The 25,300-nt window shown below is 38.3% G+C and overlaps 1 protein-coding gene across 1 annotated transcript in view; it reads right to left on the bottom strand.

Moving 5' to 3' along the window:
- Positions 1-25,300, bottom strand: part of MBD2 (methyl-CpG binding domain protein 2) — a 55,301-nt gene that overhangs the window by 4,407 nt on the left and 25,594 nt on the right. Inside the window, exons 3-6 of the mRNA XM_054032611.1 lie at positions 22,071-22,208; positions 11,297-11,387; positions 10,271-10,448; positions 1,105-1,246 (exon numbers count right to left, since the gene is read on the bottom strand). Of these exons, the coding sequence (XP_053888586.1) occupies positions 1,117-1,246; positions 10,271-10,448; positions 11,297-11,387; positions 22,071-22,208 (537 nt within the window). The 3' untranslated portion in view covers positions 1,105-1,116. The remainder of the gene's footprint in view (positions 1-1,104; positions 1,247-10,270; positions 10,449-11,296; positions 11,388-22,070; positions 22,209-25,300) is intronic.

Below are 25,300 nucleotides of genomic sequence, written 5' to 3'. Positions count from 1 at the left end.
CACCTTCCCTGTACAGTCTCTATTGACCCACATGATATCAGTCTTAATTATGTTCAATTTCATACCTATGCCTGCTTAGTTGGTCATATCACTGGTTTACTTTTTCTTGCAGGTCTTGTTTCCTCTAGGGGGACCTGATAACAATCTTCAAACATGTATAAGCGGTTATAAAACAGACAGTGATCAATTATTCTCCATGTCTACTGAATGTAGGACTAGAAGACATTGGCTTAATCTGCAGCAAGGGAGATTTAGAAAATTTTCCCTAATATCTAACCTAACTATGAGGATATTTAAGATCTGGAATAGGTTACCAGGAGAGGTTATGGAATCCCTGTCATCTGAGATTTTTAAGAACAGGTTAGACAAACACCTGTCAGGGAGGGTTTAGATTATACTTGGTCCTGCTTCAGCACAGTGGGATGGTCTCGAAGACCTCACAAGGTCCCTTCTAGACCTAGAATTAGAACCCTCTTGTCCTGTGGCATGGGAAGTTATTTTAGAAAAAAACACCAAATACATTTTTATAAAAGAAAAAAAATAGAACTGGATGAAATGTAAGCCCCTTGTAATTCTGCAAATTCTGTAAGTCAGATAATGGTTAGGGACAAATGAAATCCAAGGAGGAGGAAATTATGAACTCAAGCAATTTTCACCAAAAAAGATGGAGAAACCATTAATTTTTGTAGAATGTTCAAAAATAAGTTGAAGCCTTACATGTTAATGTTGCAGAATTTGACCACTGTTTTGCATCAATACCCACTTTCTATTCAAACAGACTATTTGCATGAGTAAGGGTTTTCAGGACTGTGCCAAAGAGTCACATTTTCCTCTTCTGTTGCACTGGTAGCCTAGACAGCATATTTCTGATATTCTGTGTTTTAGCATGCATGTAGAGGTAGCAATTTAGTATTTTGTCAGCCACAATGTATGTTCCTTCATACTTGTATGGGATGAAACAGGGCTCAACTTTTGAGTGAGATGTAAGTGCCCACTGGGTGACTCAGTGACAGTGTTAAGATGAACGGCTGTTAAGATCAACACTGCTAATAACTACAAAGTTTTCCTATCTCATAGAAAAACCACCCGGAGTTCTGGCTTTACCTGATCATTTTCTTATGCATCATCTCCATTGTCCAATTCCACATCCATATCTTTTGTTGTATCAGCAGCCCGCGACAAGATGTCTGCCATAAGTGCCTCCTCCAGTTTTTTACGCACCTGTTGCACCCGTTCTTCTTGCTTTCTGTTTCAAAAACAGAGTGACAAACATTTGAAGCAATAGCAATCCTGTGTGTATATTAACATAGGACTAAAACATTTGCCTTACCTTCACTCATAAGAAAAGGTTTTGCTAGGGTATTTAGTCTGAACAGAAACATTTTAAAGCTGAAGTAATGATTCCTACCACACAACTGACTTTCACAGCACCAGGTAAAAGGATTTTTTGGATTTCTTTGTGTGTACTGTAAATATTCAGCCACCAATTTAGCTCTCACAGACCCATCACTCAAAAACATAATTGCATAGGTTCTCAGGGCTCATCAGTCGTGACACAATAATACACAACCCACTTTATCACAATATGGAACAGAGGAAAGAACTATAAGTGCTCTGCCAGACTACATTGTTTTTTCTGAGGTTTTACCAGTACACCTCTACCGCGATATAACGTGACCCGATACAACACCAATTCGGATATAACACGGTAAAGCAGCGCTCCGGGGGGGGCGGGGCTGTACGCTCCAGCGGATCAAAGCAAGTTCGATATAACGCAGTTTCACCTATAACGCGGTAAGATTTTTTTGCTCCCGAGGACAGCGTTATGTCGGGGTAGAGGTGTATATATAAATTCTTCCACAGCAAGTGTAAAGCACCTTCCAAGTATTTGTTTCTAAAGTAGATGTTAAAAGCACTACAGAAATCATGTTTTTTGAGATGACAGTTCAAACTTTTAGTCCACAAATATGAACTCTACTTTAGAGAGTTATAGTTGATGGGAAAATTCCTCTAGGTTCTAAATGTCACTCCACACCTGAAAACATTTTTAAAATAGCCACTAGTTTACTAAACCCCATACAATATATTTTATTACCCATCTAACTTGTTCTGAGCAAAAGTTAAAAGAGAATCAACATAATTAAGACCCCAAATCTAAGTTTTGCAAGTGTTAAGAGGACTGTATAAAACCCAATTTAAAGATAGTTACTGGAGTTTTAAATTTAGATGAAAGTGGGTTAATATTCAAACATTCCCCTGACAGGTCATGAATCCAATCACCACAGCTGGAAACGATAAAGTGAAAAAACACACTTACAATTGACTGGTCTTGTTTAATTATTCAACCTGAGTATAATGCAACAAAACAGTACAGTGACTTTTTTAAATTTTATATTATCAGAACTGAATAAACTGAAGTGCTAGCACAACAGGCAAGATTTTAAAAGTATAGCTTTTATCTGGACATTGTCTCTAATCAAAACTATTTCAAGTTCTATTCCGACTTCAGATAAAAATGTTAGTTCAAAAAGCAGTTTGATGCTACAGAAGAAGCTGCTAAGCAGACAGCTGTGTTAATTTCAGTTTCATTTAAGAAAACAAGCCACCAATACACAGACAACTTACATCTATTAGACAAATATTTTAAAACAAATTGGATGAAATTCTGTTGTGTGCCTTGTAGAGTTTTGCAAATTTTAAGAGAATGTTACAAAACCCAATTTAAACAGATCTCTTAGAGCCACAGCATAGAACTCTTAGCCCAGGGGGAGGATGACACTAAAGTGTCTACCCCCTCCTGATCCTGGGCTGCTCCTGGAGGCTGGAGGAGCCCCCAGCATACATTAGACAGTCCTGGGGGTCTAAGTTACAGAAACCTCCCTACCAGGGCTGGCTCCAGGCACCAGCTTAACAAGCAGGTGCTTGGGGCGGCCAAGGGAGAGGGGCGGCACCTGTGGCAATTTGGGGGCGGCAGGTCCCTCACTCCCTCTAGGAGCGAAGGACCTGCCGTTGAACTGCCGCCGCTGATCGCGGCTTTTTATTTATTTATTTTTTCAATTGCTGCCGCTGATCACGATCGCGGCTTTTTTTTTTTGCTTGCAGCAGCAGAAATGCTGGAGCCGGCCCTGCTCCCTATACTGCCTTATGGGCTTCAGTACTGTGGCCCCACCCCTAGCATGCCCCTTCTGGACTCCGCCCCACCATCAGTTCCTGAGGCGTTACTCAAAAGGCAGTCTTTTGTCTGTCTTCTGCAGAGCCTGAACCAGGGGATTCTTTCCCTGGATAGCTATGGGGCTTTTAAGACCCTTTATGTTGCTCTGGCCCTGGCATGAAGATCTCACTCTGCATTAACCTAGGCACTTTATTAAGCCACAACCTGCATCTGGATACAATGTTAGACAAGTATCAGAGGGGTAGCCATGTTAGTCTGAATCTGTAAAAAGCAACAGAGGGTCCTGTGGCACCTTTGAGACTAACAGAAGTACTGGGAGCATAAGCTTTCGTGGGTAAGAACCTCACTTCTTCAGATGCAAGGGTTTGGGTAAGAACCTCACTTCTTCAGATGCAAGGGTCTTCAGATGCAACCCTTGCATCTGAAGAAGTGAGGTTCTTACCCACAAAAGCTTATGCTCCCAGTACTTCTGTTAGTCTCAAAGGTGCCACAGGACCCTCTGTTGCAATGTTAGACAAGTTTAAGATGCAATAAGCTTCATTTCACGTTTTATGTCAAGTTCACACTGTCGGTGAAAGAAGGTCTTGTTAAAACTTGATTCAATATCTTTCTGCTCAGCACATCATATTAGGTTGGACTTTAACAGTGTTGGGTACAGTAACAATACTAATTAATGTGATTTATTTTTAAGCAAAGTGCAGGCAATATGAACTAGCTCTCCAAAGCATAGGTCAGGAAATTCAAGAGATACAGCCCAGTTAGTTTCTCTTACACTAATTTTACATTGGTGTAGTTCCATTTCCTTCAGATTTTCACTGCTATAAATCAGGGCAGAATCATTCAGAGTCCAGTGCCTGTCCAGATCCTCTGATGATGGCACTCTGCCTTATAACCACAGCCTTGCTTAGGAAGTGTTCTCACTTGAGCAGTTCTGATCCCTGAAGACTGTATTTTTCTCTACTTTCTCCCCGCATTTTCCAGTTAAAATTTCTTATGTGAAAAATTTTCATTTTCCCATGTGAACTTTTGAACAGATTCAAAACAAGAATGTTAGTTTCAAACTGACACTAAAATCAAAATGTCATTTTGTTTTGCTTTGTTTTTTCAAATTGAAAATGACATTTTAAGTCAAAATGAAAGAAATTTCTCATTTAAATTCCAAAGTGTTTCTCTGAAACAACAAATTTCTTTTTGACGTTTCCCCACAAGAAAACTGTAATTTTGCATCAGAACTGACGTTTTTCTGTGAAAACTTTCAGTTTTGACAAGATCATCTTTTCAGCAGGAAAGCATTTGCACAAAAAATGTATACCTAAAATCACTGGAGCTTGTCAAAGGTAGAAGCCAATCTGGACCATAAGAAATGTGGGCTAGATGGATCTACAGAGGATCCAGTGCCTTTATTTCCATTTGCGGTGGCGGCAAAGATACTAAGAAATCTGCCTCAAGCGAACATGGAAGCAGGAGACCTGTGAGGATGTCACTGGAGCTGCTCAGCTGATCAGATGCAATCCCTAGCACTCCCCAAAGTATGTCCCCTCTCTTCCACGGGGAGCAAGAGGAGAACAAAACAAAGCAGCAGAGGTCAGTAGAAAAGCTGATGTAAAAGCAGAGGCAAAACTGCCTTTTTACCCTAATTTTCATAATTCTCTCTAGCATCTTGACTCAGGCCTGGTCTACACATCAAAATTAGGTCAGCATAGCTCTGGCGCTCAAGCGTGTGAAAAATTCACATCTCTGAGCGCCGTAGCTATGCCTACCTATCCCCTGGAGTAGATACAGCTAGTCGACAGAAGAATCCCGCCACTGGGAAAGGTGGATTACCTACAGTGATGGAAAAATCCCTTCCACTGCTGTTGGTAGCGCCTGCACTAGGGCGCAACAGTGGCCGTAACTGTGCTGCTGTAGCACCCATAGACGTGGCTGGCCTGAGAATTGATTACTCACACGTAAGACCTGGTGTAAGTCATGATTTCACAGAGTGCATGGAAATCGTGAAAATACCCCCAAAACGTGATTTTTCAATATTCTCTAAAGATGAAAATGTATATAATGTATTTCATACAAAAAAAATACCTTAGCAAACTGTACAGCCTGTACACCATAGAGTGCTGTATGCATGTGTAGCATAGAGAGTTGTATTGTGAATAGATCTAAATGCAATCTAGGTGGGAAACACAAGAAAATGGATGTCTCTAAAAGGCTAAAAAGGTGTCTGCACCGATCATGTGAAGCAGTATCAACCAAGAGTTTTATACACTGATGCAGGTCAGCTCTTCTGTACCTATTGTAGATGACTACCAAAAAGTGTCTTGACAGGCATTTGCCAAAAGAGAAAGGCACAAACCCAAAGTGAAGCAAATGCTTTACTTGGGAAGAAAAAAAAAATTGGGATTTTCTTGTTTCAAAATTCCACTGAAAACACAGAAACATGTAACTCCCTAATTTGACTAACAGAGGTGTTTATTTGCACAAATATCCCTCCTAAAAAACTGGACAACCAAAACTTATGGGAATTCTTCAGACAGAATGTAGCAAATGATGGAGCAATTCCTTCATCAACTCAGCTGTGACCTAAAGTGTCACAAGCAGGAGAGTATGGTGAAGCAGCCTAGATTCTTGTCCATGGCCACTGACCTATCAACTGGTACCCAAGATCAGTTGTGTTACATATTTTATTTGTTTTGCAAGGCCTAAATGATGAAGATACATCTGACTTGGAATTGAAAGCTGTCCTCGCTGATCCAATTTACCTACAGTCTGTTAATTACAACATCATTGCATAAACTATTGCAAGTGCTTGAATACCTTTGAGGTGGATTTCAATGGTATCAGTGCATTTCTCTCTGATAACGCATCCTATAATCAACTGCTTCAGAGATTAATGCCTAACTCAGTTCATCTTACCTGTAATGCTAGTGATATCTGGAGGCCCAGTTTACTAGATGTTGACAAGCTAATAGGCAACAGTCAAAAAGGTGTTTAAACATTGTCTGAGCAGAAAACTGTGTTTTAAAGAGCAATGTGCAAATCACAGTCCAGGCTTGGGTTCAAATCTTCCTATAAAATTGCCCCCTAACCCAGGTAAGTGAAGATGCGGAAGCTGGTATGCTGCTACTGAACACCATGCACAGTATATTACTTTTTACTTCCATTTTGTGGAGGAGCAAATGAAAATTACGCCAAACACAGAAGTGTTAACGGAGCTGAAACGTCTGTTGAACCATTCAGAAAAGTTACAGATTCAACTTGACTTAATCGCGAGGAATGGCAAAGAGCTTGTTGATTTAATCAAATAGTTTGAAAGCCATGAGAGTTGAGTTAATCCATTATACAATAAAGTTGCTGACTTAATACACATCGAGCACTTACAGGTGAGCAACACAGCAGCAACACAGGGATTCAAAACCAATTTATTAAAACTTTTATGGAAACTGCCAACTTAACTTACCAAAGTAAGTTAGCTTTTTCTTAAAGATCAGTACTTTGTACAGATGGAAAAGCAGAACAGCAATGCAAAAGTGCCCTCTGCTGGTGATTATTTGAAATATTAATTACACATAAGCAGCTTGCAATTATTCATAATTAAACCTCTCTTCCACCAGGAAGAAAAAGTAAAAACCCTGACTTTAAGTTACTTGACATTCTTGCTGCAAGTTTCCTAGTCAAGCTGAAAAATGTTTAGTCCTGAATTCTAAAGATGTTATATAACTACTTTGAAATGCTTTTGTAAGTGATACTTTTATGTTTTTAATTTAAGGATTTTGGATTGAGTTTCGAATATGGCTGCATTTCTCTCTTTGGATCAAATAAAATGTGAGGTTGCCTGTTATTAAATAAATATCTTTCCCAGTTTCAATGAATTCCTCTTTAAAAAAAGAAGAAAGAAAGAAATAGAGTGCAGGTTGGAGGCAAAATACTGGCTCTACTGAAGTCAAAGGGAGTTTTGCCATTCTTCAATGGAGCAAGAATTTCACCCTAGGAGCTTTTGTGGAGCAAGACAGGACACATAGGTCATTGAACATATGTTCTGGCGGCTATTTTTCTTAACTAGAACCACACAACACTGCTACTTGTATATGTATGTGGTGGGCAGAGGAGGTAGGAAAGTATTACACTGAAGAACATAAACTGTAAGAATGTGAATGGCTGGGGGAATATGAAGAAGCCAAACCTTCCGAAAATCAAATTACAATTAAGTTATACTAATTTTAACTGTAGCAAATATGTTACAGCAGGGATAGGCAACCTATGGCACATGTGCCAAAGGCAACACGCAAGCTGATTTTCAGTGGCACTCACACTGCCCAGGTCCTGGCCACTGGTCAGGAGGGCTCTGCATTTTAATTTAATTTTAAATGAAGCTTCTTAAACATTTTAAAAACCTTATTTACTTTACATATATCAATAGTTTATTTATATATTACAGACTTATAGAAAGAGACCTTCTAAAAAATGTTAAAATGTATTACTGGCATGCGAAACCTTAAATCAGACTGAATACATGAAGACTTGGCACACCATTTCTGAAAGGTTGCCAACCCCTGTGTTACAGCAAGAAACCATGTCACGCCTAAATAACAGAGCAATCCAAGATCAACAGTTTCAAACTCTGAACATACTTTAAATAGATTGTACAAGAAAACAAAACAATCAACTATCTAGCTTTTTATACAATGGGCCTAGCATGTTGTTACATTTATACACTTTATTCTATAGATACAGAGAAGAACACAAAATAAAGTGTTCTTTTAGGCAAATGTTGGCCCAAATAACTGTACATGACCACACTACAGTGTTGTTTGAACTTCCTCTATGATTTCCCCCCTCACTTTTTCCACACTGCAAAGGTCAATACAGCTCCATTTGATTTACTTTCTTGTTTATGTACCAGCACTGCTGTATCTGTTCTGTCAGCAAAAATGTACACAGCTCTAGAAACAGCAGTTAGCTGCTGTTATAGCAGAAGCACAAAAGATGTCCCACAAAATTAGTGCCTTTTCATTTGAGACCAGTTTTTGATTTACAACCCTCACCCCACCCCAAACACACAAAACAGTATATTCTTCATCCTAACATACAATAAGGATGGATATTCCACCTCTACACAAGTGTTTACAATTTCTGTAGGCTCTAATAACTGGTAAATAGCCTCTAATAAATTTGTAATGGTGGTAATTATCCTAATAAAGAGTTACCCAAGGCTCAAATTGGCAATAATTTTACTCTGTGGAGGTAGCTGTTATGCTCTGTCTGCAAAATTCATAGCCATTACTTGCCTCTGATCAGGTGTGAGCAAAGCTTTTTCTCTCCATCCCTTAAGTTTTCAATGCAATTTGTGGTTTTTAGAATTATTACCTTTTTTTGCCTTGTTATAACAGAGAAGCTATATTAGGATGCTACCTTTTACACTGTTTTAGTTTCTTACATGGTCTTTGTGTGAAGTTTGTTTTTCATTTCTGGCAATAATAAAGTTTAGTTAAAATAATCCTACACAAATGGGCAAGAAAGCGTTCTGTGCTTGGTAGTGAACAGTCAAAAGGGACACTGTTGAGTTAGAAGTAATTTCAGTTACTACACTTGCCGCTGCCCCTGAATCCTCATGGCCAATTGTTGTGATTTTATAATTTTGTTCTAAGAAGTGTATCTTCTCCTTTGTTAAGTTAAAAAAAACCACACCGCACACACTGACAATACAGGGAAAACTGCCCTACTATGAATAAAATGCTGTTAAATGTGACAAGTAAACAGAAAAAAAATCTTCTCCCAGTCCTTCAGTTTTACTGTCATAGTATGATTTTAGGTGCTAATTGTAACAATAACAGGTAAAATATTTTCAGAGAGAAAAGTCTTATTTTTTAAGTTGATGTTCCTTAAAAAGGGTTAAAAAAAAAAAATCGAAAACATCCTGGGCTAGAGCTCTGTATCATGGACTGAAAGTCAGGAACTCCAGTTCCCCATGCTGGCTTTGAAACCAGCTCCCTGGGAGGACTTCAGCATGTCATTTACTCTCTCTCACTCAGCACATCCCTCAGCCACTTCCCACAGCCCCCCTTGGCCTGGTACAGTGAACTGTGGCCAGTGGGAGCTGTGATCGGCCGAACCTACGGACACTGCAGGTAAACAAACCATCCCAGCCCGCCAGCTGATTTCCCTGACTGGCCACGTGCCAAAGGTTGCCAATCCCTGCTACAGAACAAAGGCAATGACATCTCATGCAGATTATATGAACGTAATATTTGTTCTCTGTTTTGGAAATTAAAAGCATGACAGTGAATAGAATAATTAATCATTAATGAATCATTCCTAAGGGAAAAAAAATCAGTTTTATACTACCCTATTCAACATATTCAGGAGACATCTTAACTGATGCAAGAAATGTTCAGAAGTCCAGAAGTTGAAATGCTTAAAGTGGTTAGAGCACAAAACTGGGAGCCCAAACTCTTGGATTTGATTCCCAGCTCTGTCAATCAGAAAAACTGGAGTGCAAGGCTACAAAGTGAAGAGCTTGCCAGCAAAAGGACCCAGACTCCAGCTTTTGCAGTCCTGCCTAGTTTATATAGTGCAAAAAGGTAAATGGTGGCTAAAATAGAGCTCAGATCCTCTGTGGCTCAAAAACCATATAGAAAAATGGGTATTCATGTTTTACAAACAAATTTATTGATGAAAATCTATCCAAGGTACTTATTTGGGGCCCCCAGTTCCATGGTATCTGAATGCCTCAGTTTTCAGGTAGGGAAATGCTATTATCCCCACTTAACAGACAGGGAACTGAGGTACAGCGTGACAAAATGACTTGTCCAAGGTCACAGAGGAAGTCTGTGGCAGAGCAGGGATTTGAACCCAGGTCTGCCAAGGCGCGGGCTAGCACTCTAGCCATAAGAGCGTTTTTCTTGATTCTGTTAAATACAAATATATTTAGGAAACAACCAGTTTATTCTGTAGTTTAACAGATACACTTAACAGGTTCTAATGGGTAACTACATGATTCTGTTTAATGTTTTGGAATATGCTCTGTTTTTTCATTAGATATGAAGAGCAAGCTCAGTATACAAAAATGTACATTTTACTGAAAATTTCATGTCTCAACTCCCTTACCTAATGTCCTCATCCGTAACAATGAATGCTTTGCAAAGGGGCTGAGATGTATTGAGCCACACTGCTGGGTTCTTTTCCACTGCAGCAGAGAGTTGCCCTGTGATTGGTGCAGAACTGGTGTGCAAAGCACTGGCGACAGCAGATAAGAGGGTCTCATCATTGTTGCCTGGGCCAACTCCTAAAATATAAATTACAGCACAATTAATTTATTTAACCAGATGGCTATATAAGGTACACAAGGTATGTATGACTTTAAATGGCAGACTTTCTCCTATGTATAAGATGTCATCCAGATGTATGAGCATACACTTTAAGACCACATATCTAATGGCAATAATGACTATGAATTTAACAAATGACTTTGAAATCCTGTTAATGCAATTTTAATATATAGTAAAAAAAAAAACAAAATATCTACTATATTTGCTATTTGTAAAGTGCTAACTTACAAATTGGCTACAGTTTCCTCAAAGAAGGTCAAGCAATTTAATGATCTGGGTTCCTTCTTCAGCAATTATCTTGTCTTCGAGTACACTTATTAATGTAATTTTTGGTCTTGAAATACAATTTCTCTTTGTAGCTTTTAACATTAATCTATACAAGTATCTCAATTCTCTTTACTTCAGTGCCACAAGGAACGAAGCCAATGCTGGCAAGTAGTACTGAAGTCTTTCACAACTCTTTCAAATTCCTATAGATGTCTCCAATGTGGTAGAATAAACAGTTACTAACTGTGACCTATAACTTATTGAATTTCACATCAATTGCATTTGTGCCAAGAAAAGAGTACAACTCTGAAATGTTCTTTATATTAATTAAGTTAGTAACTTGATAAAAGAGAAAACCCTTTTGAGGAGACAGGTGTTTCTGCCAGCAAGCACATGTCAAGATCTGAGGACTACTAAAGTAAATCAAAGTTGGAGATACACACTATAACAGCTTAAGAATATCTGAAAAGCTAACATGATCTTTTTTTTATACATTCTGCTTACTAGGCATAGCGTAGTTACTAAAGGCATACAGTACCTTGAAGACCTTTAGGTAGCTCCATGGATTTTATAATTTGTTCACTTACATCAGATGCACTTAGGCCTTGTAGCCTCTTCTCCCAGAAAAGCTGAAAGATGGAAAGTGAGATTGCTTGTTAGCAAAAAAAAAATATATTTGGAAGCATAGCACAAACAGAATCATGCTTATATTAGCACAGAGTTTATTCACAATAAAAACACGTAGGACACTTAAACAAGGAAAGTGATAATTGGTGGCCTACAACTGCACCCTATTAAATAAAAAGGAGTAATATTTTTAATATCCACACAACTTACTACATAAAGACTGGGGCATGATTATTCTTCCACTGATTATCTCATCCACTGATAGGAGCTTTGTCACTGACTTTCATGGGAGTGGGATCAAACCCTTAGTATTTTCTAATTAAAAAAGTTATCTGAAATGTAATTCACATTAAGTCCACTTTCTCTACCTCTGCCACCTGTTTGTCAGGCAAAAAAAAAATGGATTAGTGGCCTGAGATACTCCTACAGAAGGATTCAGATTCCTTCTTTCTACTTCTATCTACCAATGTTATGCCTTTTAGGATAAGTCTACATTGCGTTTTAAAATTTGCAGTACCGAGTCTCAGAGCCCGGGTCTATGGACTCAGGCTCACAGAGCTCGCACTAAAAACAGCAGTGTGGATGTTGAGGCTTAGGCTGGAGCTCGGGTTCTGAAGCCCACCCCCTGCTTAAGCTTCAGAGCCCACATTCCAGTAAAGTCTACACTGCTATGTTTAGCACCATAGCACAAGCCCAAGACCGTAGACCCAGGCTTTTAGTCTCGCTGCTGTGAGTTTTTAAAAACACAGCATACACATACTCTTAGGCTTCTCCTGCCAGTACTTCTGAGTTCTTAATACAATACCAAACCAGCCATATTAGTGAAGTTCATTAAAAAAACCTAAAAATTCCCCAGAAATTGGCTAGAGGCAACATGTCCACTCACTGTGGTCTTCTTAGTTCATGCATGTATGAGTAGCCTACACTCCGGTTACGATAGAGCACTGCACAATTGGACATATAGTCTCCACAGCTACCACCTCTGAACACTGAAAGCAGGTAGGAATAAGTTCCATTTTAAATAAAATTAGGCATTGCCTTCATTCTTGGCAAGTTAGTAATGTACCACTTAGTTGGGATCTCCGATATAGAGCACAAACGGTAAGAGATTAGTGACTATAACATTTGATTTTCCCCCTCCTTCACCCACCACCTATCTTTGGAATTAATGAGTGTACTCAATATATTCAGGCTTCCTTCCTTTAAAAAAAAAAAAAAACAATCAAGTTCATATTGAAATGCAATAAACTTCTGAACAAGAATCATTAAAGAGAAACCATTTTCTCAGGGATGGAGGGCACTATCTGGGGGAGGAAAAGGTTAATGATAATGTCAACTGTTTTAAAGCACTGACAGGAAAAATGTGACAAGCAATTGCTGTGGGAAATCTTGTGCTTGTTCCATCATGACATCTGGACCAGTGGGTGAACAATAATTTACCTACTCTGAATGTTGGAAGTAAAAAGAGATTAACTTTCTACAATAGTCACCCAACACCTCTTAACTGGACAACAAAATATTCATGATTGTTTTACAAATTGGATCTTAACTGAATAAGACCTTTGAATCATCCAGTTTGACCCAACATGCGTGTTGATTGTAGGACTATTTGACTACAATAGTTCCACCGACAGATTGTTCTAACCTGTTCTTGGACATCGCTATGACTCAAGAATTTCCTTTAATATCTGTCACTCCTCATTTGCTTATGCAACTAGGAACACTTAATCTGAATCCTAAAATTCTTCCTGTGAACTCTCACCCAATTTCTGAACTCGTATTTCTAGCTGAAGCTTTCCTTTCCGCATTTTCAGGCCAGGGGTTTCCTGTCCTACTCTTTTCTGAAATAGATTCCCTCTTTAAGTTATATCTCCCTCCCTTAAGTTATACTGTTACTGTACCTTGATAGTAGTTGAAGACACAGATTATTTCCCTTGCATCTTTTTTTTTAAACTGTATACACTTAACATCCTGAGTCTTTCATGTATACTATTTGCCAATCTCTATCATTATAACATTGTATTCCAAAGAAGCATAATAGATTTCCTATAAGAACCAATATCACTCTTTGGATAAAGTGACAATGCCTTTAAAATTCTAGAACACTGAAGAAATCCATGTTTTAGTTACTATGAAAGTGTAAGTAGCAACTCTATAACTAAGAGTACATTGAGATATGCATAAGCAGTGAAAAAGAATTTAAATCCTTCTAATTCACTTTCATCATTGATTTTAGTCTCAGTTTGGCACAATAACTCTTCTGAGGACAAATGAGTGCTTGGAAAAAGCTGGAAGTAAATACGAATAAATATAAGGAAAGATCTGAAGCCTTCTAGGACCTTTCCAGCAAGATAAGATTTCCACTTTGTAATGTTTAGTGAAGAATACAGGAGTGTCCAAATTGAATCCCTATACAATAAATGTATGACTCATGATTTCTATCTATTAAAGGAGGTACTTGCAGATGTAGTTGAAAGTGCTTGTATTTTTAAGGGAACAACTAATTTAAAGAGCTACTTTAACCCACTTAAAGACACTCCACTAAAATAGTCCCATTAATTAGCTATTTGTCAAAAACAAATCCTTTGGTATGATTTATATTAAGTGCAAATAAGGTTTTTAATTTAACCTTTCAGACATTAATTGTGCAAGTTACTCTAAACCCCTGTGTCTGTTCAATGTCATCAATAAGATTCTGCCTGGTTGAAGCAATTTGCAGAATTGGGGGTGTAAATTGTTACTTCATAACCTGCCTTCCATTTGCTTTGGGTTTTTTTTTTTTGGTTTTTTTTTTACATCCAAGAGCAGCAGTCGGTACAAAAGATATGGGCATCCTTGTTACTGTCCCCTGTATTCAACTTTTAAAGTAGTAGTTTGGGGCCTAATACTGATGCCCCTTTTTGATCTGAGCAGCTGGGCTCAGCTGGGACAGAGGCATCGACTTTCTAATGTGCCGTGGAGGGTGGGATGGCGCTTGACCCCCGGCTCTGCCCCAGACCCCACACCCACTCCACCCCTTCGCTCAAAGCCCTACCTCTGCCTCTTCCTGCCCCACATCTTCCCAGCCCCTCCCCGAGCACACCCCACCCCATACCCCCCAGCGCCTCCTGCACTCCGTGGAACAGCTGATCAGCGGGGCCACCGGCGGGTGGGAGGCACTGGGGGGGAGCAGAAGGAGCTGCTCGGGGGGCTGCCGGTGGGCACTCAGCACCCACCATTTTTTTCCCTTGAGTACCCACGGAGTCTGCGCCTATGCCCTGGAACATTTTCAGTTGGAAAATGGAAGTGCGGTATTCTGTTTGATGCAATCATGTATTTACAAGGAATGTAAAAAAGTCCTGCTTCTCCAAATGCAGGAGAAACTAAGAACAAAAGGAGCGGTTTTTTAGCTCACATCTCTAAATCTCTTTAGCCAACAGATGCAAAATCTCTCTTTCTAGCTTTTCCCAAAATCGTACTGAGCCCACAGGCTTCTGCTTGACTTTCTTGCTTCTCCCTCTTTCTCTCACTGTTCATTCTCTCTCTCCGAGAGACAACATCGTACTAGTTTCGGGGCAGACTCTATTAGGCCTTATTTTTGGTGTGGCCCCTGAAACTCTCTCTTCAAATTAAGGGTGTGTTCACATATCAGATTGAGTTAAAACCTAATTCAACCACAACAAGGATTCACCCAGCTCATAACAATATAAATACATACAATGGTTTTAATTTAATACATTATTCAACTCAGGATCAGCCACTACATCCTATTCTGTACTACTTTTCCTGCTTAGTTGCAGAGTCAGAGTTCAAATCTCATTTCAGTGAGCACATCTGACCCTTAGGGAATGTTACAAGGCCCATCTATTGCTCAGGATTATCCTGAGGAAAGTGGGTGAAGTGAAGAGAGTCAACCCCTTTTGGAATTTCATTTTGGGAGGATCTAAGACATCAGCTGGGATTTATCATCTGATTCCTTAATTCCTATGGTAGAGGATCTTTTTCTAGTTAGACTGTGTGAACAAGTTGTGTATGTTCAAAAGTCTAGAGATTCTCATGGATTATTTAAGCCAAATGAAATGTGAAGGCACCGAGCTGAAACATTGGCAAGACAAATGTGATTAGCACTTATCTCAAATTATACCAGCATAGATAAAAAATTATTTTAAAAAATTAAAAGTCAGATTTTATGTAAAACAGATTTTTATTTAAATTAAAGAGGTTTATTTTTTAAAAAAATATTTAAAATAAATTTGAAATTGATAACTTATTATGATCTATTTAAATTATTTAAATACAAAAAATAATATAAGCATTACATGTTTGCTCCCAAGTTTCAAAGAAAGTCAATCCACAAAGAGGAAGTCACTGACTAAGCACCTGGAACCAGAGGTTGCTGAAGTGCTAAACCAGCTTTAGATAGCAGTAGCCTTTTCTGCAGCTGCAGAGAGAATATTTTCTTCATTTCAGTTTATTAACCTATTTCAGTTCAATGACTAGTTCATTCAAAGTTCAGAAACAAACTGGGAGTTAAAAAAGGCAGGAAAGCTTGTTCTCTTTTTCCCAATCTATGAATAAAATCTAGGTGTGAGAGAGTATGATCTACTAGTTCTAAAATCCTGAAGGACATGGTGACCACAAATCAGTTAATTTCACTAACTACAAATTCTTCCTTTAATCAGTTTTAACTGCAAAACATGTTTTGATAAGTGTTTGAATAAGAAAAAAATGTTTAAGTTAATATTTTTATTGCATAAAACTAAAATGCTGTTTTGGTGCATTTTAAGGGAATTTGAATTTCTATCCAACTTGGGCTTGACACAATAATCACAAGTAAAAAAATTAATCACCTAGTTAATAAGGAACGCATCATTCACCATTTTCTAACGTAATAAAAATGTAAAAACTAGGAATTTGAATAAACTATGATATATAATTACTTAAAGAGCGTGTATGTATGTGTATGGTGTATCCTCCTGATTAGCAAAAGGAAGCACCAAATTTAGTGTAAATGCTATGTTGATTTTGCAAAATTAATAGTTACCAATTAACGAGACTCAACCTTTCCTTAGGAAAATACCTAAAAAGTACAAATGCACACTATGATTAAAATCTATTATTTAAATCTAGGTTTTCTGCTTGTTGAGTTAAATCATTATTAAAATCAGTGATTCAACTAGTTTTGATTTAAATCAATCCATCCTGAATTATACAAACAAAATATTTGCCCTGGGCTCTCTTATACTTAAAGGCACTACGCTCATGTAATTCCAGCTGATAACTGGTCAAGTCTCAAAATATCCACTATATAAAAATTCCTGTTCACTAAGTGAGACTTGTGTTCAAGCTTCTGGGGAAGAAACAGGTGGACTTTGTAGCATGCCCTGGAGGTCAAAAAGTTCAGGCTAGTTAGCACCAAGGAGTCCTGTGTTTTCAAGGAGAGAACATGTGCTTCACAAATAGTACAGCTTTGGATTATACCTTGGAGCATTGAAACAGAGCAGACACTTATAGGGCAGGGATACTGAAATCCATGAAGAAGAAAGGAGTTTTGGTTTGACATGTCATTGAATATTCTACAGTCAGATGTGAAATACTGAATAGGCAGCAGTACTAACTTAAGCAACTGATTGGCTAACTTATTGCCTGTAGACTTGAGGTCTAGCTCTTGGGTCTCCACTGGTCTGTATTATTTTTCTTTCTGGGAATCCCCACTCCAGGTTCAAAAGGAAGTATGTGGCGGGGTAGAGAGTACTGCCACAGTATAGAGTACTACCACATCTGGTGTCCTTTTGGATGAGAAGGGAGAGAGTAGTAGTTGGGAGAAGGTGCAGTTTCCTGACATTAAGCAAAATCATACTAGCTTTCAGCAATGATGAGGAAACAGGCTTTCTGCTTTTTACTGATGAAACTGCTCTTGAAGTCAATAGCTATTCTGACATTTTTCATCCACACAGTGATTCTGGGTAGCAGTCCAAGGTTGACTGCTTAACCTCAGCCAAATCTGAGTGCAGTACAACTCTGAAGCAGTAAGATAAGCAGCAATCACTGGAAGACTGAGGGTTTCTGGTCAATGTAATGAAACAGGCAAGAAAATGAAGCCTGCAAGAAGGGAAACAAAATGCTACAAAATGCAAGTAGTAAAAAATAAAAATCAAAGGAGTAACTTTACTACTTTGCGCCGCCTCAATGAGACCCCAAAACAGGTTTTGGGTATGTGAGTAATTTAGGAAGAGAGTGAAATAGCTACAAGAGGACTGTGTGAATGAGACAGACTTGAAGTTTGGCAGCACGTGGGTAAACACATCACTGTGCTTCGATGACAAATATAGTTTTAGCAAAGTGCCTCTGGATTGGTTGGTGTCAGTGTATGAAAAAAAAAGTTGTTTGAAGATTTTAAAACAATTCATAGAAGTTGGAAGTGCATTCACTGGTTCAGCAGGGGGGGGGGGGGGGGGGAAGAAAGGTAGTTTGTCAGCAAGGTTCAGTCTTCAATAAATAGACTCAGTCCCCACCTAAGGATACAACACAGATCTGGGAACCCTGGATGTGCAGCTCTACCTTCTCACACCCTCGTGTGAATTCCTCCTTCTTGATGAGCAAATAAGATACAGAACCAAGAACTTAAGGGTTGGATGTTTTCCAGATGTTCCTGAACTGTGGTCTAAAAGCCTTTTTCAGTGGCACATGACGAGCTGCGCAGCCTCATGATGATCCTGGCTCCATCCTTTGTGTGCAGCTGCTGCCCTGACAGATAAAAGCATAGAACCACAGATGCCACTAGGGTCTGTTGCTCCATAAAAGGAGGAAGCTGCTGCTACAAGGTCATGGAGGAGCTACCATCAGAGAGATCTGCTACCTGAAGGAGCTGCTGCCCGAAATCTCACTGCAACACCACCTAGGGAGCCACCAGAGAGGCTATCACATGACAAAGAAACTACTGGGATTACTAAGGGGATAGCTACCACAGAAAGGAGCCATTGAGACCACCACATGAAAAGTCAGGCTGAGAAGGAATGTTGGCAAAATCTGGTTTCAACTTCTATTGTGAGAAGGGAGGTAGATGGGGGTAAAAAAGTAGATAAGAGAAAGGAGGCCAGACCAAGGTACCTAGAAAAAAAAAAGTCAGGTACCTAAAGGGAGATTTGGGGTAGGGGAATAGTGAGGCAAGTAGGCATAGAGAAACCAGGAAACCTGAAGGTAGTAGGTTGATTGAACTTGAGTTTTAGCATGGGGGAAAACTGTACCTGTGTGAGGCTCATGGGGGTGGAAACATCAACAGCCGTGGGAGTTTATTTTGAATGTGTATGTGGGGGAAAGTGTGGAATGGATTTTGTTTGGTGGGGAAACTGATTGTATGTGGGAGGAATTCACTTTGATTTGGAAAGAGTAATCATGAGATTGCCTCACTACTAAGAGATGCTCTATAATATGAAATGTTGGGAAACCCTGGTGTTCTCTCTCAGAGTCTAATTGAACTGTCAGCATCCAGTCCTGCCTCATTATTTTGTCCTGTAAAAGATCCTAACAGGGAACCAAATTCCTGCTTTGTGGAAAGTAAGCAGGGCCTAAGCACTCCATTGGACTTCTTCTGTACTCAGTAGAATGTGCATAATTACAGAATTTGAGTGTGCAAATCGATTCTAAAGCACAATTGGGATAAAACCTATCATATACATACACACATATTCAAGTGATTGCAGATGTGCAATTGCACACAGAGGTGGTGAGTTGAAATCCCTCTGGACCATTTGGCAATTTATATACAAAAAAAGACTTCCATCATCATCACGTGACAGATTATTTTTCCATGGAGGAGACTAATTTCTAAGAGATTTAGATGTCCTATATGAAAAGCATATAATCAATTGTCAAATTATTGCACTGATATTTGTTACAATGTAAATAATAAGTCATCTATTGTCTGTTTTGAATTGCAACTTTCCTGAAACACAAAGCACAGGAAAGTCTTTATAAACTCAGTCTCTAACACAGTTTATCTGGAGGTTAATTGGGAAGTGCTGGGAGAGTCTGCTTCTATCTGCATAATATTTCTACCAAGAAAACCCATCCCTAGGTTTTAAAGAGGGTTTTAGGATTCCAGATTATTTCCTTCCTTCCTTTTTTCTTCTTCTTCTAAGTTGTTGTACCAGGAAAGTCTCTAGACATAGTTTGGAAGAAAGTTTGTATACTAAATACTTTAAATTAACTTCTTTGTTTACTGCACCATAATAAAAAAAAATGTACTGTTTATAAATTTTCCAGCAGGGACTTTTACAACAATCCAAATGTATTGTTTGAAAATCTAATAATAAACAGGCTGGAAAGGAATACAAATACTATGGTGGGAAATATCTTTGAGCTGAATTTCACTTCCATGGTTGGTTCCCTCAAATCAATTATGTTGGCAATTGTGAAAAGGGTAATTTTTTGTTACTGTACCCCACCAATCCAGATTAGTGAGTTTACATATCACAGGGTTAGTCAAGCAATTGCAACACTACGAATTTTAAGCTTTTTGGATTTTCTGCATACTGTTAACTCTGCACTACCCAGAACCACATGAGCTTTACTGAATAGAAGAAAAAGCTAGAATCAGTGCCTTTAAAGACCCAGAGAAATTGCAGACAAGCTGAAGCCACATCAGCTTGTGCTTTAGAAGTCAATTTTACAAAAAAGTGACGTCTCCAGGTTCTTGGGATCTATGTGACCATTCCAAAGAGATGAAGTGCATTGGAAAAAACAAGAACACTGCTTTAAGTTAACAACAGCCCTAAAATTCTGGTCTAAAATCAGCACTAAATAGGGAAACGGGGTGGGGGTGAGGGGGAAAAGAGGGGTGTTAACCATTTCAAACCCAACTCTCCAAAAACAAAACAAAAAATGTCACCGATCTTTATAGAAACCTCTTCTGCTCAGAACACCAACATTTTGTTTAGTGATTTTATTCAGTATGTCCTCTTACCAAGAAGTGATGCTTAAAAGATGAGACTGGAATCTGTTCAAAAGTAACCAGGATGTCCAATATGGCAGGTGTTGCTTAGCTTTAGATCTCATTCCATCTTCTTAATTTATTAAACCCTCTCTTAGAAGGCAAAGACCTTGCCCAATTGAGTATTGAAAGTCATCTATAATGGGAATCTTTAGGAGGAGAGATTACTCTTTCACATAAAGATCAAGGGACTAGTTGTAGAAGACCTCAATCACTAAATTTGTGGGAGGTAGGGGAGCAGACAACCAGGGAAGGGTTTTGAGTCAGTCATCAAGGTATGAACGGGCAGAGATCCATTTCTCTAGAATGAAGGTGCTATAACTGCCACCCAGTTTGGTGAATATTAGTGGTGCAGCAGCCACACTGAAAGGAAAAGCCTGGCACTGGAAGTGTAGTCGCTCAAGGGAAACCCAAAGAATACGTGGTGATAAGAGGCTGTAGACCCATGCAGTTATGTATCTTTTAGATCTGGATGTGATACACTTACATGGCCCCTGCTGAACCTCGTGGGACCAACAGTGAGGCAAGTCGAGACCTTCAAATCTTGCTGAAAGACCTCTATAACAAGATGATCCAATATGGCTCCAAATTTCTTCTTTTCTGGCTCACCTGAAGAGGAAGAAACACTACACAGGATGTAGGATCCAAATTCTTTAGGTAGATTCTTTAAGAAAACAAAGCCCAATCATGTGTGATAGGTCAAAACTATTTCTTAAAAGATCTGCACACAGGAACCTTGAGGGAGCAATGCTGATAGAAGTAGTCTGGATTTCATATGGAATGAATGTTAAAAGCATGTTTGTCCCCAGAACTTAACCTCTGTTCTAGAATAAGAAAGGGGCCATGAGAGTGTCCCGAATACATAAATAAGTGCTGTAGTACTTTCTTCTTAAACAGCCAATGTATAAGGCATCTTAATTTGATGGTAGCAACCTTATAGGAACTTGATAAATAAGATTACATTGATCCTTCAGGTACTGTTTTTAAATCTCACTCACATATACAGAGCACTAATAATTAGCTAACAGGGAGTTCCTTGTGATAGTTCTTGCATTTGTTCATTTCTTTTCAAATGAAGACCCCTTTGGTGTGAAGAGAGGATCAAACATCAGTATAAAGAAAGGGATCTAAATGAAATCCTGTACAAAACAGAGTTTATAATAATATACTCTACTATTTTCTGAAAATGAGCATTCATCAAAAGTCTCCTTAAAGGGGATTTAATGAATTTAAGAGACACAAAACAGCATTTTTTAATGTTTTATGTAAAGCTTTCTTCCAGTAAAATGCCTTTTACAAAGGTATGTTCTATCCCCTCCCCTTTATAAAACTGAACTTTTTAGAAACAAATGCTGTAAGGAGGACAACACAATGAAGTTTGATGCTTCATGTCAAAATACAGGGATATGTTTTTAAAAAGTGTTATAACTAAGTGAAATTCTCTAATTGTAGAACCATGAATGAAGGTACGGATTAAAGAGTTAGCCTCCTACACACTTATTTTAACATGCATGGAATCAAGCCTTTTCAGTTTCTTCTCCACTACACTTCTTTTAATAAAGAGAAGAGATACTTAATAGAAATCACATTAAGGCTATAAATCTCCCCTGGAATGCAAATTATTCTGTTTTAAATTTAAACCAAAGCCAATTAGATCTCAGGTCACAATACCACTTTCTGAATGGTAACAACAGGGAACTGATGACCTTCTTACCTGTCGTGGCTGTTCAGTCACTCGTTGTGGATCTGATCTTACTTTATTGCTAGGATGGTTGGTAACTTTGGTTACTGGCTGTTTGAAAATGGATGCTGTTTGTCTGATTGGTAGTGTCGTATTTAAGTCTGGTTTACCCTGTTTAAAAAAAAAAAAAAAAAAGGATTAGCAAAGACCGTATAACAGATTGCTGTTGGATTAACCCATTTTTACTGACTTGTGAAAGAATTTGTTGTTACTGCACTAATGAGTTCTTGGATAGCTAACCTTTCAACCAACTTACTTATTCTAAAGAAAAAAGTGAGGTTTAGAAGTTTCTATGCCGTGGAGAAATAAAGCAGCATGACAGCCCACTTTTCCTTATTGGAAAATGTTATTTATTTAAATGACTTGTTGCTAAAGTGAGCTATTGTCAGAAAGCTAAAGACAAATTAAGCCTTCCAATATTCAAAACAAGTAATTTAGGATTCTAATAAACAAAAGTATTATTCAGAAATTCACAGATCTTAAGACCAAAATGGACCAATATGATCTAATTGAACCTCCTACATAAACACAGATCATAGTATATCCTGCATCAAGGATCTTCATAACTTTAATTGAGTTAGAGCATCTCTTTCAGAAACATTTTAAATCTTAGAGTAAATGACATTAAGGGACAAAGAAACCCTCACAACCCTAATAAACTGTTCTAATAGCTAATTACCCTCACTACTGTGAAAATAGCTTGTTTGTATATCAATACCATCTATATTTTAAAAAAAATTATATTTTGAATGGGTTTCATCTTGGTGTGCTTTAAGTAACTTCTCTATCAATATGGAGATTTTAGAAGATAAGCTGTTTAACCTATAATCTAGTTCCAAACTACGATACTTACTGTAAAATCTTGTTTCCAAGAAGAATGAAAAAAACTGCCCTGGTTTTAGATTAGCTCAGGAGAAAATGGACATAAAAATGTATCATAAGTGTGAACTTATTTTTATTTTACTGATAAATGAATGTTTGCACGACTGGCTCTGTTGTGCTCAGGTATTTGCATCACATATTTTTATAAAAGAGGATTATATTTTATTTCTCATACACCGGTGACAATATTTTTAGGATACATGATCCAGATAAGAGTATGCTAGTTTCCTCACATGTGGTCCTATGCTTGATATTTTGGAAGTGGTCACAGGTTGAAAAAAACTTCTGAGATACAAAAAATACCAAATATTTTATGAATTGCTGGCTAACACACTCCACATACTTAAGAACTACGGCCAGTGTTTTCGTCCATGATAACAGAGTAATTTCAGATTTTCAAAACTTTTTATTTCAGAAATTTTGGATATGCATTAAATTACTACAAAAAAACCCCAAACACACATGTAATTGACAAACCTGAGCAATATGTAATCATTTACAGCACAAAAATGCGGTAGCCTACATTACATTTACAGACAATTTTTTTCAAAAACCAAAATTGTCAGTTTTAGAACATTAAAAAAAATGTATTAAGTGATCATCAGTATAAATACAAAACAAAATTCTTGCCACACAAGACTATACAATTAAAATGAAAGTTGGATTATTGTTTTATGCAACAATCTAACAGCAAGGGGAAATTTGCAATAAAAAATACATTTCTGCTTAAACTAACATTTTATTGCAAATATCTGTATATCACATATATCAGCATACAAATATTCACTGACACACGCTTAGGATAAATTAAAACTCATTTGCGCATACATCTTCATACTTTCCAATCACATACAGTAATGTTGCGGGGTTAGCACTTGTTCAAGATTGGAGAAACTGTGTTCAGCATCAACTGAATTGCACTGGATTGCCAAAACAACATGAGCAATCTGGCTAAGTCTTGGCAAACGTTTGTCCATGCTTTTCCAAAAACTGGAGAGACAAACGTCATTGGTACTAGGAAGTTAATTTACAATGTTCAAGTAAACTGCTCGCTCATCCTCAGGTACAGAACTCCGCAGCGCCATATTCTCTTCATAGTCACTGAAGTTGCAGGACAGTACACAAACTTGCTTGAGATCAAAGATTCTCACATCACGAAAAAAATCTATATGCTGGCTGTTTGTATTTAAATACCCCTGCAATTTCTCTGCACTGCTCTGAAAAACTTGACGCTTGAGATTGTACAGTGCAGTCTGTCTTCTGTACTGAAGTATTGCCAGCAGATCAGATGCAACGTTGTATACTTCTGTTGGTAATGTCGACCGTGATTCAAACTTAAGTGGTGTATGAACAAGTGGAGTTACGTCTGCTTCAATACAAATTAAATTTGCCACAAGCAATTCACTCTGCAATAAAACACTTAGCTCCTCTAAAACGGCAGTCGTTCCTCCAATTCAATTTCCCAAGCAATGAACCCCTTGTAGTACTCCACATGATGGCAGTGATAGTCTACGGCTTTAATCTACAACTTTAAACCAAGTAGTCCATCTTGTTTCAACTGGTTCTAGTGGTAATGTCGGACTTTCAACTCCAAGGTCGATAAGAACAGCTTTTTTGTTAGAGCACAGACGGTCCACTTCTGTATACAAACGGCACCAGCAATCACCTAGTAAAGCTGTAATGTGTGCCCAGCAGGCACATGAATGCAGTTGTTTAAAATGCCATTTAAACTGTCTTTGAATGACTTTTACATGTACTCTGCATTTACTGTCACATAAGCCACTACATTTGAAAAGTCAATTTCATGGTGTACAAGGATCTTTATAACAGCTTGTGCAACTGTAGAGTAGTTTAACATGTTCTAACTCTACTGTTTCTATGAGCTTGGCAGCAGCTGGGAAATCTTCTGAAACCTGCATCAGCTCTATTAGAACATTTGCAACATACTGGTGTAGGCTGTCTGTATATTCATCCACAATTAGAGCTGCATGCTCATCCTTCAATTCAACAATCAGTTGTTGCTTGTTTAGTTCAAAGACGTGGGGAAGATGGACTCATCTCAGTGTACTTCCTTGCGGGATACAGGCCCCATTTCATATGTTCTTGTTTAGGAATTCTCTCATTTGGGGATTGTCTAGTTTTTCTAGTGGGATGTTTGCACTGCAACAGACCTCCACCTATTCTTGATACTACCTTTTCCCTGTATTTCTGATTTTCATTTTGTCATGCAAGCACACCAGTAATTGTGAAATGTGTCTTTGCTACTCTCACTTCGCCACTCTCTGCCCTTCGTTTTCTGTTTTTCTGTTGCTGCAACATGA

This window comes from Malaclemys terrapin, chromosome 6 (assembly GCF_027887155.1).
Source record: "Malaclemys terrapin pileata isolate rMalTer1 chromosome 6, rMalTer1.hap1, whole genome shotgun sequence".
In the NCBI taxonomy this organism is placed as follows: domain Eukaryota; kingdom Metazoa; phylum Chordata; order Testudines; family Emydidae; genus Malaclemys; species Malaclemys terrapin.
Note: the sequence above shows the minus strand (reverse complement) of the source record. Positions and strands in the feature narration are given on the sequence as shown.